The sequence below is a fragment of the Rhipicephalus sanguineus genome, chromosome 6 (genome assembly GCF_013339695.2).
Source record: "Rhipicephalus sanguineus isolate Rsan-2018 chromosome 6, BIME_Rsan_1.4, whole genome shotgun sequence".
Taxonomy (NCBI): Eukaryota; Metazoa; Arthropoda; class Arachnida; order Ixodida; family Ixodidae; genus Rhipicephalus; species Rhipicephalus sanguineus.
In genome coordinates this window covers 117,839,090-117,856,861 of record NC_051181.1, presented here as the reverse complement: position 1 = coordinate 117,856,861, position 17,772 = coordinate 117,839,090, and the positions used below count along the sequence as shown (strand labels likewise).

Here is a 17,772-nt window from a genome sequence, read left to right as displayed (position 1 = left end):
TTCTTGCTCTCCAGAGCTTCGTGGAACCAGGCATGTTATACAGGCGCGTTGCAGTATAGGTCCCCGTAACAGATCTTGTCGCTCACCAACTGTGTACAGCTATAGTCTTTGGATACTCTGTTCACCACGCTGGTGGCTTCATTGAAAACGCTTTTCAGAATTAGCCACCGTGTGCAATGACGCCGCTTTAGGTGAGTGTGATGGGCTTCTTCGAACACGCTGCGACAACCACATCAAATCACATCACCCAAAACTGGTCTTGTGAACGTCGTGGCAGCAGCGAGCCCGGGTACCAAGAAAACCACGATACTACACCATGCTTTCCATCAGTCTACTACGCCGCATGTAAACGTGCGTTTTCGATTTAGCTTTGGGTATATCTCTGTGTAGATTTCAAAATAAAACTAATGGCCCGCATACTTCAATTGCAGGCATCTATAATGTTTGTTTTCCTTATAAGAGGAAATTAAGTGGTGAATTTGCGATAAGCTACAGAGGAAAATTGTTGAGTCTCGTGGCTTCTGCTGTCTATACGATGGCTGACCATTTTATTTCATGCCGGTCAAGTCTGTCGTATATGTTGTTGGTCTTCTGCAAGCAGTGGAATACATAGAGTTAACGTTTAAAAACGAACGCTTCCATTTCGTGCTACATGATTATTACGCGGTAACCGCTAACCACGAGGGCGCAAATTCGCTGCTCAGCCGCGGCGACCAGATTTCAGCGGAATCGAAATGTAGGAACATCCCTTATTTAAGTGTACAGAGGGAGGTTACGTCAAGGAACCTCTGGTGATCGAGATCGCTTCGTAGTACCCCACTACAGGGCGTGCCTCATAACCTACGTTTGTTCTGGCATGTAACACCCTAGATTTTTTTTTTTTCTTCAGCCACGCTGTTACCTTGGCCAAAATACGTAACATGCTCGGTACGATTTAGTCAGCAAGCCCACGAAACACGTTTCGGTCTCCGAGAGTGCAGCGAGATAATAGCTGCACCGTTAAACGAGCACGCCGACGCCGGGCCGACGCGACGCAAGAGCGACGTCGGAGATGCGCGCTCTTCACGGGGTCTCCTCATAACTGTGTCGAGAGAAGAGCACGCCGCGTTATGTCCCGCGCTCGGCGTCTACACCTTTAGCTCGTCGCCTATCATCTGCGGTTGTGCCTATACGGCGAACTGATTCTTTAGACGCTGAAACAGCGGGAGTGACCGCCGAAAGAGCGCGTGTGTGAGATATTGCCTCAGCGGGAGGTGGGCCGTTTGTTCCCGTCTCAATCGCACGCTGCGCGCGCGGGTAGCCCGGCGCCTTGATTTATGTTGCGGAGTCAAACGTCCAATGTGGTTCCATTTTCGGAGTTCGCCGGTGCGTCGTCACCTGCGGTGACCGGCCGTTGCGGTATACGCGTTCCCGCATCGAATTGGGGCAGCGGACGACAGCCGGGGCCCGTGGAGATCCGAAGCACAGCTACTGTGCGACGCGAGATGTGTACACACGTTAAACGGGAGATATTAACGTTCTAGGCGCTGCTATCCGTTTACGGCAGTTGATAAAAATAGGCATTTAAACTAGTAGCAACTGCGATTCCACTGTTAAAAGTCCATAACCAGACCTCTTCAACGAGTAATCACGTTCCATTTTCGATAATTCCGTTCTTGCATCAAACATTGGAGTAACCGGAAGGGGGGGGGGGGGGGGGGGGGAAGGAACCCCCCCCCCCGAGTTTCATTAATTTTGCATGTATGTATATACACACACACATACAGCTAACGCGCAAACATACCTAAAAGCAGTTTAACAGCACCCCCCCCCCCGCTCCCTCCGCAAAAAATATCTGGTTACGCCCTGGCATCCGAAGATTGTCCTAAATCTCGGAAAGATGGTGACAGGCATCTTGGTGACCTAAGCGACACGCTCTGGTGCTTTTCTGCCAAACAGTTTCGCTGTCGTTTCCTATGTGTGTAATGACGTCATGGTGTAAATAAAGCGGTCTTCTTAGTGCCGATCATCCTTTATACAATGATTGCGACGTTCTGTCACTTGCTCCAGCTTGGTCGTTCATCTGCTATGCTGCTGCTCCTTGCGCGGCGAGCCATGACAGCATAAAATGCGCTGTGTCATTGTATACAGCAACGCAGTATAACCGCGTTGGGTAGATATGTCGAACGTGGCGGTGGCGCATAATCTCTGCAATAGTTGTCTTGCAACGACTTTTCGGAAGGTTACTCAGTCTTTGCTTGCACGGACGTCTCAGCAAAGTGTGCTTTTCTGAGCAAAGGACAGCAAACAGGTTGCGTGCATTATAGTTCAATGATAGATGAATGTTCAAAGAAGTCACTAGGTGTTGCTGTGAACCTCTGGCTGTTACGGGGAAAAATAACGTTTCACAGTACATTTACAAGTTAAGTACAATCAGTTATGTACAGAGGTACAATCAAACATATACAAAATGAAGACCCGTCCGCATGAATATCAGCGAGCGTCGTCTTCTTCTCTTCCGTCTTCAACTTCATTTCAGGCAGTGCTTCGTAACAATACGTTTAGATTATTAGCTTTGGTGAGCGCAAAATTACCGAATCATACACTTGATAAAGACATCTTCTCCACTTTAAAGCATGGCTCCGCCATTAATGTTAATCAGACCAACCACGTCCGCCATATATCTGCAAATTTTTTAGTCGCCTCAAGTCATTCGGTATCGCGTCCAATCAGGCTCCCCTTGTTTTACTGCCCACTAGACTGCTTCAGTAAACCACCGGGACAGCGGAGCGACCACATTGGATAATTATTAACGCTTGAAAAGTTGCATTCGAAACGGCCTTGAAGCAATAACTCGAGTGTTGCCCGAACGACTTGACGATCGGCTTCACCTTGGCCGTATTGCGGGTGGCTTTCCGGTCCTTGATTACTTACCCCGAGTACCACGTGACAGGCTCCTTAATTAACCGAGCCATTTATTATTCTGTCTCCCCCCCTACCCATCGTTTCCGTTTTTAAACTACCTCGAGGGCGGAGATTAGAATAGTTAACTTACTCAGACAATAGCCCCGGAGTCCCCTTACGCGGCGGCGCACAACAGCGCTATATATTTCCATGTAGGCAGACGTAGAAAAATTAAAGCCCCGCTCGTATACGCGCGCGGCAGGTGCCGACACGTACCAGCTTGGCAAAAGATAGCAGTCGCATATGTACGCGTCGTTTACAAAAACTGGTCGAGCGGTTTTGCGTAATTCACCGACAGTGCCGCAGTTGTCTACAAGACTCAGACCGGCGTTAGCCGCCGCCGACTTTGTATTGTCTGTATATCTGCAAGGTCGCTCGCATCGCACAAATGTCTTCCTGTGCCGCGCTGTGACTCACACTGTCGGGCAGTTTTTAACTACCTGCACGGCCGAGACCCGCATTTGAAGGCGTCGAGGAAGAGACCGAAAGGAGAGGAGTGAGGGGAAAGCAGTGTTTTCTGCGCGCTGCTGCTGACTACGGCGGGAGCTCGAAAGGAACGAAGAAATGTTGACAAAACAAGCGCACGCGCTGTCATTATAACAGGCTGGCGAGGAACCAAAGGATGGCACCGGTGAAGGAAGACGTAGCGAGGCCTTGTCGCGATGGCTGACGGCCGACAAGGTCGCGCGGTGGTTTTTAATTGCGGCGCGATATCGCGCGTGTGTGCTGCATCGCTACTTGCGACGCGTAGCGCGTGGCTTTGTTTTCGTATCGTGCACCACGTGAGGTGTGCGTGCCGAAGCGTGTATGCGTATACAGCTCGTGGCGAGCGCCTGAAAACAAAACAATGCGAGAATATGCGTCTTTATCTGTCTTCCTCACGATATGCGGAAAGGCGGCAATCTTTTTTTCTTATCTCCGCCAGAAAAACCTTATCAGTGGCGTGAGCCTTTCTCTTCTTTGTGTCTGTGTGTGATACAAAGTGTTTGGTAGTTGAAGGTTGCATGTGTTTTCCGCAAGTTTGTTTAGGGCATGGGAAGTTTGCTGTTATTGAGACACTGAGGCCATTTTATACACACTAAGAGTATGAAAAAAAAAAGAAACATAAGAAAAACGAAGTTTAAATATGGCGATGTACCATTACGCGGAAGGGAAAGAAAAGGGCCTAACAGCGACAAAGCTTTGTACACCAAATGTCCAGCTGACAAACTGAAACTAAGATCATCTACTCCAGAATGTTTGTTCTTTGAAAACACGACCACTTGAATGAAAAAAATATATATATAAGGTGCAGCGTATATGGTGTAACGAAAGGAGTGTGATGTGGGGTGGCTTACAAGTCGGCCCTCCGAACTTGTGGGACAAAAGGAAAGAACATGAGAAGTCGGTAAGAGTAGCTCCCTTTATTACAATCGTTTATATTTAGACAGCTCAAATTACGCAACGTTATAGGACACATAAATTTCCAGTGGTTAACAAAGCAAACAAAACATGGTAATGGTTAGTGTCTTAGGATATACCTGTGGCGACTTGCACGGATGCTAACTATACTATAGTAAGTTCGGGCTGAACTCACGAAACGTTTCATAATTAAGTGCTCTTTACCATTGGCTACGTGGTTTCACTAATGACATGTTTAGCATCACGATTGGCTGAAAATTCGATCTTACAAAAAATCCTAGCTTTATATGTTTGACTGAATTCGCTTCTAAATTGGTAGACCTTGTATGCTGTGGTGTAAACACTAACTATCGAAACATCGGAATGAGCAACGCCTATCTGTGTCCGTCGCCGCGTGGTTACGCAGCACCACTCACCAGCCTTTCTATCTTTTACTTATTTTCTTTTTTTCGCGTCGTCTAATGGCGCATAACTGCCACTTATATGCAACCATGGGACGACATACGCCATAGTTTAGTCACGCTTTCTCTGAATAAGAAAAAAGGCGTTAAAGTGTCATTGATCCACGTGCCTCATGCCCGTATAATCGCCATCTATTCCACGTATGGTACATCCGCACTTAAGGACTTAGTTCTGTTTCTTTCTCTATGTTTCCTCTACGTTCTGACTACCTTTGTTTCACGCAGAAAATGAGTATCCTGAAGCTAAGCCATTCACAAGGGCTGAGACCAAGCTCACAGCGACTCCAAGCTCAATTAAGCCTGTACGTAACCTCGCTACCGAAGGTCACGGGAAAATGAGCACGGGGGGGGGGGGGGGGAAAGTGGCCGTCTTTTATTTCACTCCCAACGCTGAGAATGAAGTGACGTCGTGAAGGAATGCATGTACAGCCGTTGGTGACGAGTAGCTACGATCGCGCGAACTGTTCACGCCTTTTTTTTTCGTCTTCTTCTTTCTCTGCGCGCGCGTGCGTGTCTATCTCTCTTACCACTGCTCGCCCGCGGGGCTCGCAAATATCTCGCCGCCAAATTAGAGCCTCCCTCCTCGCCTGTCATTCGCATAGCCAGCGACGCCAATTGGAAGCCGCGCTGTGGGCACCAAACCGAGCAATAAACACGTTCACCTTGACGGGGCGAAAAAAACACGTGGGAGAGCGTAGCATCTATACGACGGGGTGCGCGTAGCTCTGACTGGGCGCGCATTGTTAACACTCATTATGCAAAAAAAAGATAGACAAAGATGAAAAAGGAGAGAGAGAGAGAGGAATCAGAAGACAAGAATTGACTGCACAGCTATGCTGCCCCCTCCCCTTTTTTTTTCCATACCAGTAGGTTTGGCAGGTCTTCTGTAGCAGGGGGTGATAAGGGTGTTGGAATGAGCCTATACCCTTGCAGCTGTGTCAGGCTCCGCCTCATCTCTTCGTTGACGCAAACGCATAGGAGAGAGTCTTCGCGATCAGAGACCCTGCGCTGACTTGTCGAGCGGTCTAATATACACGGGAGTCGAGTGTGCGTAGTGGTTCTCTAGCGACGGACACGCATGAGCAGAGAGCGAGGCGCGCGGCCTTCACCTTGCCTCGTGACACCATGCGACGCGGAGACAATACATTTGCCTCGCCGCGACCGTACGGTAGAACTGGGCTGCATCACCAGCAGCACGGCAGGAGGGCCGAGCAAGCTGCGTGTGGCCCCTATAGGGATACACGAGTCGCGCCTTGTGTTGTGGTAGGCGTTCGCGTGCCGAGGGTCGCTACTCATCCGCTCGTTTCTGAATAGGAAGAAGAAGTTCCACATCGGAGGATTTCTTCCTTTTTTTTCTTTTTCTTTCCTGCGTCTCGTCGTGGTCGCCGAGCCACAGCGTACGCCCATTGTGTTCCTGGGAGAAAGGAAGGATTGGTGTATGAATGTGTGTGTGTGCGGCAGGCGAGTATGGCTTTCTCGCTCACCCTGGGGCAGCCCTCTCCTTCGACTCTTATATAGTGGCACACTTTGCGGATGTCCTTGGCTTATCCTTGAAGCATGGGCTTTCGAGCGTTCACTCTCGCGCCGGCGCTCAGTGCCTGAGGAGGTTGTGAGCGTGTTGTGTGTGTGCTGTTCGTGGTGTCCCCGGCGGGTGTTCGGCATCCCTTTGATGCCCGAGCCGCCGACTGCTTTGCCCATAGCGCTGCCCTTCGACTCGCGCGTGGTTCCCGTGGTCCGTGATTACGAGAAGAATCTCATGAGCGTGGTGCACGTGAATCCCAGTGTTATAGTAGTCTCAGCTCGACTTTTCAGTGCTGCTAACGGTGTTACTGATAAGTTTCTGTGGTTTCGGAATCCCTGCCAATCTTCTGGCAGCCTTACTGAACGACGGAGGCAGCGTCCAGCCACCTGACTACAGGATTGCGAATCTCGAAGACAGGAGTCCGCAACTGTTGTGATATTGTGACAACTCAACTTTGATATGCGTTCTAACTTGATGGCACTCGCGGTCTTCGGATTATGTCCTGTTGGAAAACCCCAGTGCCGTTGCGGCAGCTTTGTTGTGGCCACTGATACAAGAAACATCCCATAGTTGTTCCCCTTGTCGCTGTGCCCACAAACCTCTATATCAACAAATTTTCAAGCGTTCATGGATTAATGAATATTTTGTCTGTGTGATAAAGTTTCCGTACCACATAAGCCTTCGGCATGCGTCGAGCAATATGGATTTGACCTCAACGGAATCCTTCGCGGTGAGATCATGACGCGAACCAAGTTCGTCAAGGAGTCGGATTGCCCTTGTGAAGTGCGATCGTTCAAGCGACGTGGATCGATTGCTTCTCTGGCTCCCCATGAACTTCGCCCACCAAGGTTGTACAGAAAGCGGCCATTCAAGTACGCTGTCAACAAACGGTCGCCGAGCATCTCTGGGGCAAGACGTCGTGCCGGTAAAGCTCATCTCTGTGGGTCACTGTCTTGCACTCGCGTTTCACGTGTCTGGTGCACTCAGTATCAAGATACGTTGCTTCAGATCCCTCATGTTTGTGAATAATTGGTGTATTGAAATTAGTTCGCTGCCTTCCAGAATATCTGTCTATTCTCTGTCATGTTTTAATCATTACAGCAGGATATATTCGTATACAATATTTGTACGTGTGCGGAAATATTTGAAACATCCAAGTACCGATTCGAATGGTGTCATATTAAATTTTAATTCATTCTTTCATTTCCAAAAACAGTACTCGTGGGCATACGTCGGCAAACTCATCCATGAGTCAACTCATTCAGACTCAGATCGAGCCGTGAGTCTGAGTCCGAGTGAGCCCTAAGGGCATAATATATTCTATGAGTGTCTGAGTGAGCCCCATATTTTTTGCCGTCCTATGCTCGTGGTTTCTTTTGAATAGTTTATAAGTACTCCAGAACCACTGCTGTACGCAGAGAAACAAAATATTCGAGATCAATACATTTCGCCCCGGTAAGCATGGCACAGACATGAGCTTCAATAACTGACGCAGTCCAGCGTACTGCGTCACTCTGTAAGCCTGACCTGACTTTCATCGCAAAAATTGTTAGCACCCTTTATATAATTTGCGCATATACTAACAAATTGCTTATTTATTTTTGATGCTCGATCCTTTGTGATTTTAATGGCCAAGTCTGTAATGTAATGAAAGAAAATGGTTCTAAGATGCGATTGTCATTTGATATCATGCACTTGTGACGGTGGCTGCTCATTACTGCAAAGCAGTTAGAAATGTATGCGACTCGGTTCGGACTAAAAATTCTTGTTCGCTCATCAAACAGAGCTCAAATTTTGTGCCAGGTATATTCTCTGCACTTGCTAGCAAAAACCATGTTTTCGAACAGTTGATACCCCTCTAGGTTTATGCGCAAGTTGAGATATATGACATCAGTTTTATATCACACCGAAGTGGTTATGTCCAGATTGAACGGAATGACTGGAGACCACTTAAGGAAAGATCAAAGAACCGTCTGTTTTTACGCGAATTAACCAATCACTAATCGCATCAGTTTGCCCCGAGAAAGTTAGGGATCGCATACTTCGATGCTATGGCGGCAACGGGAACACAACATAATTATCTATCGCTTGACGTAGCCTGCAACTATGTCGTCCTCGTGATATGCCTAAGCAAAAGCCGTTTATGAAGCCGGAATTGTTTCACCTCGCTGTTATTGTAGCCGTGGACGATTCTTGGAACAAGAAGGTTTGTTTTGGTGTTGGCGAAATAAACACTATCTCGTGCTGTGATTCGAAAGCCAAAACGCCGCGAGCTGCGCTAATGACACCGCGGAAAACCCCTATCTATAATTCTGTTTCCGTCCACGTCTTGAAGCCGCCCTTCTTTACCATTAGGTTCTTCAATACCAATGCTACGGACATCTCAAAATAATCCCGCCGCAAAGATATCGGTTTTGTTCGGAAGGGGCAACCTCGTGGTCAACCTTCGGACGAACGATCGCTTAAATTGAAGAAGCGGTCGCATCGAAGAACTTCTCCGTATTGTTGGACTTCTTCAGCCTTTGAAAGTAAAAGGAAGTTTTCTTTGACACAAAGAACATCTTGTACGCGTGAAACACTTATAGCGCTCGTAACGTTTAATGATATCTGTTTGGAACCAACCAACAGCACATAGAAGGTTTATATATATATATACAAATGGCTTCGCCTGGTAGATCCCGCAGATAGTAAATAGCGCGCTCGCTCGAGAAGCTTCAATATTGGCGTGATAATCATTATTAACCTTATATTATTTAGTATGTCGCTGAATAATTCTAAAGTTCTAAAATTCAATATTTCGGTAGAAGGACAGTCACAAACGGGGTTAGAAAGGCTTTTAGCGACCACGAACTTCGTTATAATAATAATAATAATAATAATAATAATAATAATAATAATAATAATAATAATAATAATAATAATAATAATAATAATAATAATGTACGGATTCTATGCGAGCAGCGTGGGCGGGCACTTTGTACATTTGTAAATCCTCGACAAGCCTTGCTGTGCGCATTTTCGGAATCTGTAATATTTTTACAGTATTCATTATTTATTGTTTTCCTGCTTGTTCGTTCTTTCGTCGTTTATGTGGCGTTACATTTCTTAAGCGCAACGCTTATGCGCAGTTAATGTTCGGGGCTGTGACATCGCGATATGAAGTGACAAGATTCTATTTTATTTATTTATTATTTATTTATTTATTTATTTATTTATTTATTTATTTATTTATTTATTTATTTATTTATTTATTTATTTATTTATTTATTTGTTTATTACTAGGATAGCTAGGGTATCGTTTAGCAGAGCAACATTTTAGCCGGTCAGCTACAACGGCGGGTGCAATTTCCGGCCACGGCAACCTCGTTTAAATAGGGTCTGAATATAACAACGAACACTTGTGTACTTACATTTAGGGACACGTTAGAGAAACCCGGGTGATCGAAATTGTTCCAGCTTTTGCCACTATATACGGCGTGCCTCATAATGATGTGGCCGTTTCGGCGCGTAAAACCTCAGATGTAACTTGAACACTTTACGCGTATCATTCAAACTTTCATCTCGCAACCAATCACAAAACGTTTCAAGAAGTGCGCGACACGTTGCAAATATAATCGCCTTCATCAGCGCTATTGACTTTTTGCGCGATGTTCACAGGCGTTCGTAGGGTATTTGAAGGGGCTTTGGGTGTTTATTCTTCGTGCCACACTTCTTTTCAAGCAGAGCGACGCACTCATTTCTACATAGCCCGTGCGCACTTGGTACTTCTGCAAAGAAGTGGGCTTGCGTCACGCTTTCTAACTGTGTGCGAGAAAGACTTCTCGCACTGTTTCGCACCCTTTGTGAGGATCGCGCGAGTGTCAACTTATCCCACATGGAGACGCCTTGAAACGCATTCACAACTGCGAGAAACGTCACTACGCGTTCCGTGACAAACAGAGCAAATCCGTGCTGCTCGCTTCGGAGATACCGAACAGCGTGGAAAGAACGAGAGCATAACGCGAGCCACCGTCGGAGGCTTATACGACGTTTCGGCAACTGACGACGGGTGCTATGCGACGTACAACTCTTATTTCGTGCGTGTAAATATACGTGGCAGAAACGCGTATCAGCTCAGCATTCGTGCGTCAGCGCGCTGTGGCCGCAGTCAGCGAGATGTCAGGTTCTTACGGTACGTAGTCTGAGCGCTCAGAAGCGTGCGGCTAAGCGGGCAAACCAGAGCGCGTGGTCAACCTCCATGAGGATCCGCCTGACGTTTACGCCCTTCGTAGTCTTTCCTTTTTTTTTCGCATACGGATATTGCAAAGTGAGGCTATCCTGGACTGTTTCAGTCAGGTACCAAGCGAATGGTACAGCGATACTCCCGTTCTTTGATTGAAGACACTGTTCGCACGCGTTTACGACAGTGCAGCGTGAATTTACTAGGATGTGCCCGGAACTTTCGTCCGTGTGATCTATAAACCCTTCCAGTAAGCAATCCGTTTACACAGGCATGGTCCTAACCCACGGTGTAGAAGCGCCTAGCTGAAAACTCTTCATCAGGGGAATGGTGCAGCTTATGCTGTATCTGCTTGCAGGTATCCAATCCATAGAACAAATGTTCTGGCGCTGGGAATGCTAATGTTGAAAAGTAAAGTGTTTGGGCGTTCATGAGTGGACTCTGTCGATTATTACTTCCGTCCCAAAAGCACTGGGGTGTTGCTCAGAGCATCTCTCGAAAAGAGGAAGAGAAATTAACATACAAATCCCTCATTCGATTCATCTTCGTATGCGATTGGGTTGTACAGAACCTACAAAGGCATTGTATAAGGCTAAGAAACTAGAAAATGTGCAAAACAAGGCAGTATGTATTGTTTTGAATCAGACACGACAAGTATTTTTTCGCCATCTGCTTTCATTTCCTGCATCTTGCTCTCACTACCTCTGTCGCGTGCGTCGTCGCCCTGATGGTCAAAATTGCGTGCGCTCTTTAACAATAGACGTTGTGTCTCTTCGCCAGGGAGACGTTTTTCTAACGTCCGTGTACAAGAAACCACCGTGCCCTAAACACTTCAGCGTCTCTGTTTGTCCGGACTGACTTCTTAAAGCCAGTACGGCTTGGAATTCACTACCGGCCAACATCCGGTCGTTACCGTCGAAACAATTCTTGCAAGCCTGTTCAGAAACCTGCGAAGGATGGGGATGAAAACTTGGGCAGGCTGTGTACTGCGTGTTGCAAATATCAGAGCAGCGCGAGAAACAAGGACGAACGAATACACAAAGCACTGAGTTTCAACAACTTCCTGGACGAATCGATATACATGTATATGTATCTCTAATGAGGCAGCTAGCAAAACCGTTTTATCGATCACTAGGAATAAGAAATCGCTTGTCATGCATTGCCAGTGCGCGAGGCAGATGTGCAGCGTTTAAAATAGATTGAGAAAACGCCTAACCTGCCTGTCTGTCAGAGCAGTTGACAATAATGTTATTGAGACATCGCTATCTGTGTGTGTCTTTCCTCGTCGGTCCTTGTCTCTCGCATTGTTCTTATATTTGTAAGTGCTTACGAATGAGTGCATGTTTGTTTATTTGCATATCACGTCACACATGCGATAGCCTCGTTGAGAATGCAGTATGTATAAATAGACAGACAATAAAGCAAAGGGTGACGGAGAGATGAAAAACGCGATTGAAAGGCACATAAGTTAGCTACAATCTCGTCTTGTTTCTTTATGCTGCCCGAAGAAGAATGGATAGGAAATAAAAAAAAGAACGAATGACCTTCGAGGATAAGACACGATTATATTGTATCCTGCGAGCTCGAGAATGCTTTTCTTTCTACTTTATTCGGTGCCTGTCTTGGCATTACTGTGGCTTTATTAAGGCTGAGAATTCGCGCATCAAATGAATTGTTGTGCGCGTAACGCTATTGACAATACAAAAGCTATTTCGCTACGACGCGTGCTTTAATGAATTTGCCTTTCAGCGGCATCTCCTCGTTTAGTTAACAGCTAGGTCAGGGAGGCGCACGATGTGAATGAACGCACGCACGGCGACCATGGCCCATCTTACGTGCCCAATTAAACGCGGAACAAAAGAAAAAGAAAGCACAGCGCCGCAGAAAGGTACTGGGGCTGATTTGCATGTTAAAAGCGCAATTAATCAGTGCAGCAGCGATTATATTTTATGTGTACACTCCTCTCGAGATTAATTCCTGACCCCCAGGAACAACAATAGAATTATGAACTACATCACTTTCTGCAACGATCCAAAATATCGCGAGGGAGAATTCAGCTTGCATATCTTACTTAGTTCACGTTTCAGGTATCAGTTTCTGTTGTTGTTCTTCTTCTTCTTAAGCTTTATTTGTTGTTTTAAAAACGTTATATTATCAGTTTCTATATCTTGTTTATTCAGTGCGAAAGATAATTCGACCAGAATTGCATGCTTTTATTGTCCTATTCCATGCTTAATTATTTCATTTCGTCGTGCTTATAGGCGCTGGCGGTTGTCTAAACAACATTTAAGAAGCGCCCAACACAAGCGCATGTGTTGTCTGCTTCTTTCCTTCTATCCCGTCCGCGCGCGGTTTGCATCGAAGTATCATGTACAGTCGAGCTCAATATGACTCGCAACACGGCAGTGAGCGGTCTCATGAGTTCAAAAACTGCGCATAGCTTCCACTAGCTCTTATTTCCATAACTAAACGCTGTTCTCTTACTTGGCGATGATCACAAATGAGGAAATATAATTTAGCTGTTGAAATGAAAACAAGTTGAAGCCATGCTCAATCTTTGAACTCACGAGGCCACGTGCTCTACCAGCTGGTCCTTCAAGATACCCTTCAAGATTTAACCTGATTAGCATTTTTCTATCTATCTATCTATCTATCTATCTATCTATCTATCTATCTATCTATCTATCTATCTATCTATCTATCTATCTATCTATCTATCTATCTATCTATCTATCTATCTATCTATCTATCTATCTATCTATCTATCTATCTATCTATCTATCTATCTATCTATCTATCTATCTATCTATCTATCTATCTATCTATCTATCTATCTATCTATCTATCTATCTATCTATCTATCTATCTATCTATCTATCTATCTATCTATCTATCTATCTATCTATCTATCTATCTAATTTCATACAGATAATGGCTCCCCGATGACTCCTGTCTTTCTCTCAATGTCGAGTAGCAACCCAGAAGTTTACGCATATTATCGAGGGTTTTACATGACATAACCTTCATATGATTGTGAGCACGCCACCAGCTGCGGATCTTTAACATGCAAGGGAATCTAAGTACACAGGTATTCTTACAATTCGCCCCCATCGAAATACTACCGCCATGATCGTGAATCGAACCTGCGTCCTGAGAGTAGCAGCGCGACACTTCCCCACCTGCTAAGCTATCACGGCGGGTACCCACAAGTTTCTTTCCCGGTTAACTTTTCAGCCTTTCGCTCATTTGTTTCTTTCTCTTCGTACTGGAAGTCTCTATCGCGTTTACAATTTACTTTTACTACGCCGTATACATCGACTGTATAGATGCTTTCCCTACGAAGATAATATGCATGAAGACAATATGGAAAACATGATTATTTCATCATCGCCAGTGTGACTGAGCTCACGAAAAAAAGCAAGAGAAAACAGGAGTATAGATCTTTGCATACATCTAAATACCTTTTTTTTGTGAAGGTAAGACGTAGCCATGCACTCGCATGACTTCAATAATTAACCGCTTTTAAACATATGACCCCATTCGACCGGCTCACTAAAGTCCTGCAACCCGGCAGTTCTCGGGCAAGGACCATTGTTATTCTTCAAAGGTAAATTATGCCTGCTCTCGGTGATCGCGGAAGTGCGAACCCCTTTTTTATTATCTTATTTTCTGAGCATTGCCGCATATAGCGGTTGTTCCTGCTATGCGGCAAGTGAATAAGAAAGAAAGAAAGAAAGAAAGAAAGAAAGAAAGAAAGAAAGAAAGAAAGAAAGAAAGAAAGAAAGAAAGAAAGAAAGAAAGAAAGAAAGAAAGAAAGAAAGAAAGAAAGAAAGAAAGAAAGAAAGAAAGAAAGAAAGAAAGAAGCAAACGATACCACGTACCTCATTTCTTTCTGAGCATCGGTGGGTGCTCGGCGCTGACAAGAAAAGGCGCACTTCGAATTATAACGGGATCAGAGCGGCGCAAGGATTGCTTTCCTTTGTTGCCGTGCGCGCGAAGGGCACACGATACAGATGGAAGAAAAATAGTCGTTCCAAAGCGTGGTGAACCGACTCATGCCCGCCGATTGAAGTTGCCTCGAACGCCGTGGCGTGCGTACGAAGGAAAATAAACAAAAATAAAGTAGGCCCGAGTCATCATCGCCTTGACAAAAGAGCAACGTTCAGGGCCGCACCAGAGACGTCGTCGCTGCGGCCGTTGTCGATCGTTTCGCGCCGCTCGAGCGACGGCGACCGTGAAAATAGGAAACCGCGCGACGGAGGCCTCCTGATCGAGGCATGGATGAAGGTATGCGCGCATTTTCGAGAGATCGAGCGTTTCGTTGTCGCAGAGGCACTACACCGCTCGTGGAAGTGGCGCAAGCGCTCTTGGAGCCGGTTCTCAAAAAGGATGAGAATGTACGGAACACATTGTAATAGAACGCCCACATTGTGATGAGCTGGCTCACAGAGGGCGCCGCGCGTGACGTATACCGACCAGCCGCACGCCTCCTATTTCTTCACTTTGGTGGGTTTCTTTTGTGTTGCTGCGGTGATTCCGCATTCTTTTTTATTTTTTTCTCTCACGGGCCCATCCCTGCCGCATGCCGCGCTGCTCCCTGTTTGGTTTGACAAGTCGGTACGGCCATTTTGAGTCAGCGTGAATTCCGAGCTCAGTACGTGTCTTTAGGTGGACGCGCGTCGTGGCTTGCGGTGTGCCGCTATGAACCAGTTCGGCGCTAGAGCCAACACGTGGGTTGATTCTTTGTGCCTTGCTTCGCTGTAAGCTTGTGTGCCATTGACATCTCGCGGAATTGGTCTGGGAGGGGTGAAAAAAAAAGTTGACGGGGCCTTGAGGAAATAAGGTGGCGTTCCTCCCGACGTTGACGCGATAATTAGCCAATTTGTCACGAACAGAATTGCAGCGGTTTTTCTTTTATATGTTTATCGTATAACGGGCAAGCAGTTGGAAAATTGATGCACAATTCGAGTGTTTATGGTGGGTTTGCTCGAATCACGTTGGTCTCCCGTTGGGACTTGCGTAGCGTCCGAATGCTGAAGTCATTGCTATTGTTACACGTAGTATTTTTTTTTTCGGCGTGTTAAGGTGAGGAGACAAAACACTGTAGTCAGATGAATGCTAGGTAGCCTTAGCCAAACTTCGCCGAACTATACACGTTATATTTCTTTTCTTTGGCCCACGCGTTGACGGTTATGGTACGAACTAGGCCTTAAAGTAAAAAAAAAATATGCCATGTTGTCCAAATGAAGCATAAAAGAATTCGGAATTCATTTTTTTCTTTCTTTTTGTTTTTGCTTTCCACTTCGCGTCTGGTTAGGTTTGTTATCCGCACGACACGGTACACTTGAGTAAGCTTATGACAGTCACTCGATTGTTCACGGCATAGGAGTCCAGCACATAACAGCGTAAAAGTTGACATAGGACACAGTCACACGGGAGCGGAATATGTTGACACATAGGCTTCACACAGGTACAAAGTGCAGTACGTCACACAGGAACAGAGTTTACTCAAAGTCCGGTCACATGGACACGGAATGCCTTCACACATGAAGCGACAAATAACCCGACATGCTCAAGTCAAACTATATGCACACAATGAGCTTTCGCTTTGTAGAAAATGCTCTTCTCAGTAATTTTCTGACATGATGATGATGATGATGATGATGCAAACTTTATTTGGGTCCACTTTTCTGGCATATCGTTTACTTCTAACAGCAGCCAGTACATCTGTATGCCAAGACAATCCAGGGACTCGTACCGCGGTGAGAGAGCTTCTCCCATGCTTTGTCTTCTTGCCCGATACGCTTCGTAAATGCTCGTTCGCACTCACTGGAAGCGCAGGCATATGTCCACCGTTCTCCGAATACAAGTGTTCTGACGTCGACGACCGTGATGTACTACACGATGCGGCCAGCGGAGCAGCTACTATTCCGGTTTCCGCGCTCGCATAACGTGCACGGGCCGGGATATAGCTAACCGGGGTCACCGCGCGACGCGCGTACTCCGCCGCGCCTTGACCTCTGACCTGTGATGCAAGAATATCTGCTTCTATCCGTTCGATCGATAACGCTTTTACGCCGCCCCTCCTGGTCGTGACGCAAAAATGAGGCCCTTGAGCGCATCAAGAGCAGGGCATCTGAAACGTGATAGCTTCGCCCACTCTAGAGACCCGTAACCCTTTCCGAGCGTCCCACGCGTGTAAGCTCGTATTATTGGTGCTTGACCAGTTCGGAGGCAGTTCCTTACGTGCCCTGCTATCGGTTGACGGCTCGTGATATTTACTGCCTACTCCCGTTTCGTCTTAGCCTTATTTATCTTCATCCTTTCTTTTTATGCGCCCGAATCTTTCTTCCGCAACTTGCACGAAGAGTTCTATATGGTTATCGCAAGCGACACCTCGACTGTGTATGTGAGAAGGGTTACTGGGGCTTTCCGGAAAGTGCGGCAGTGTTGGGGTAACCCGAGACGTAGGTCGTAAAGAAGGCTGGCGCGGTGGATTAAGATATACGTGTGAGATGTCTTAATCCAGCCAGCGTCCCGCTACGCCGCTTCAGTAATTGTATACTTGTGTAAGGAACAATCCCGCGCATTCTTCATCGCCGTCGTTGTTATTTCGAGATTAGAGTCTTTTAAGCGGAATGCGCGCGTTTCGAGTTATTACAGATTGGAGATTAGACAAGGAAGAAGTTCAGGAGAAGACACAGCCTCGAAGATATCAATAATCCTTCAACATGGGGTGTAGCCGAAGCCAGTGTTTCGACAAGTGGTGTTGTTGCTGCCTTGAAGAAGACGGACCTATACCACTTGTCGAGAAGTTGACTGCAGCGACACCCCCGTTCAAGGATTATTCATCTCTATACAGATTGGAGAGTGGCATTGTAAAAGTGATAGAGATGTCTTGTGAGGTGTATACTCAAAGCTACATGTTGTGCGTATATACGCTCGGAGTAGAGGGGCCCGAAAACTTCGTGGTTTCGGGGATTTTTTTTACTAGGCCCACCACCTTTACTACGAAAATTCCGTCTTCACAGGATATTTCCGCCGCTTGGCGAACACCAGTTGTACAAACAAGTGCGCTTATCGACTACTACGTATGCTAAAAAAATATTGCATAAAATTGCGGATTTCAGTCCACGTGTAATTATGTGACTGAAACCATCCTTCTTTTTATTTCCCATGATGCATCTGCGTAGTATAATTCATCAGATTTTCTATAAACAGCGTCG

General features: G+C 46.2%; 1 protein-coding gene across 2 annotated transcripts in view; it reads left to right on the top strand.

Moving 5' to 3' along the window:
* The window catches only part of LOC119396251 (rho GTPase-activating protein 20), a 666,225-nt gene that overhangs the window by 223,592 nt on the left and 424,861 nt on the right, over window positions 1-17,772 (top strand). Inside the window, exon 1 of one of the 2 annotated variants that reach the window (XM_049417017.1) lies at window positions 7,034-7,252. The exons of the other annotated variant lie outside the window; for it this stretch is intronic. Within the exon in view, the coding sequence (XP_049272974.1) occupies window positions 7,066-7,252 (187 nt within the window). The 5' untranslated portion in view covers window positions 7,034-7,065. Of the gene's footprint in view, window positions 1-7,033; window positions 7,253-17,772 lie in introns of those variants that run through there. 2 annotated transcript variants of the gene reach the window in all.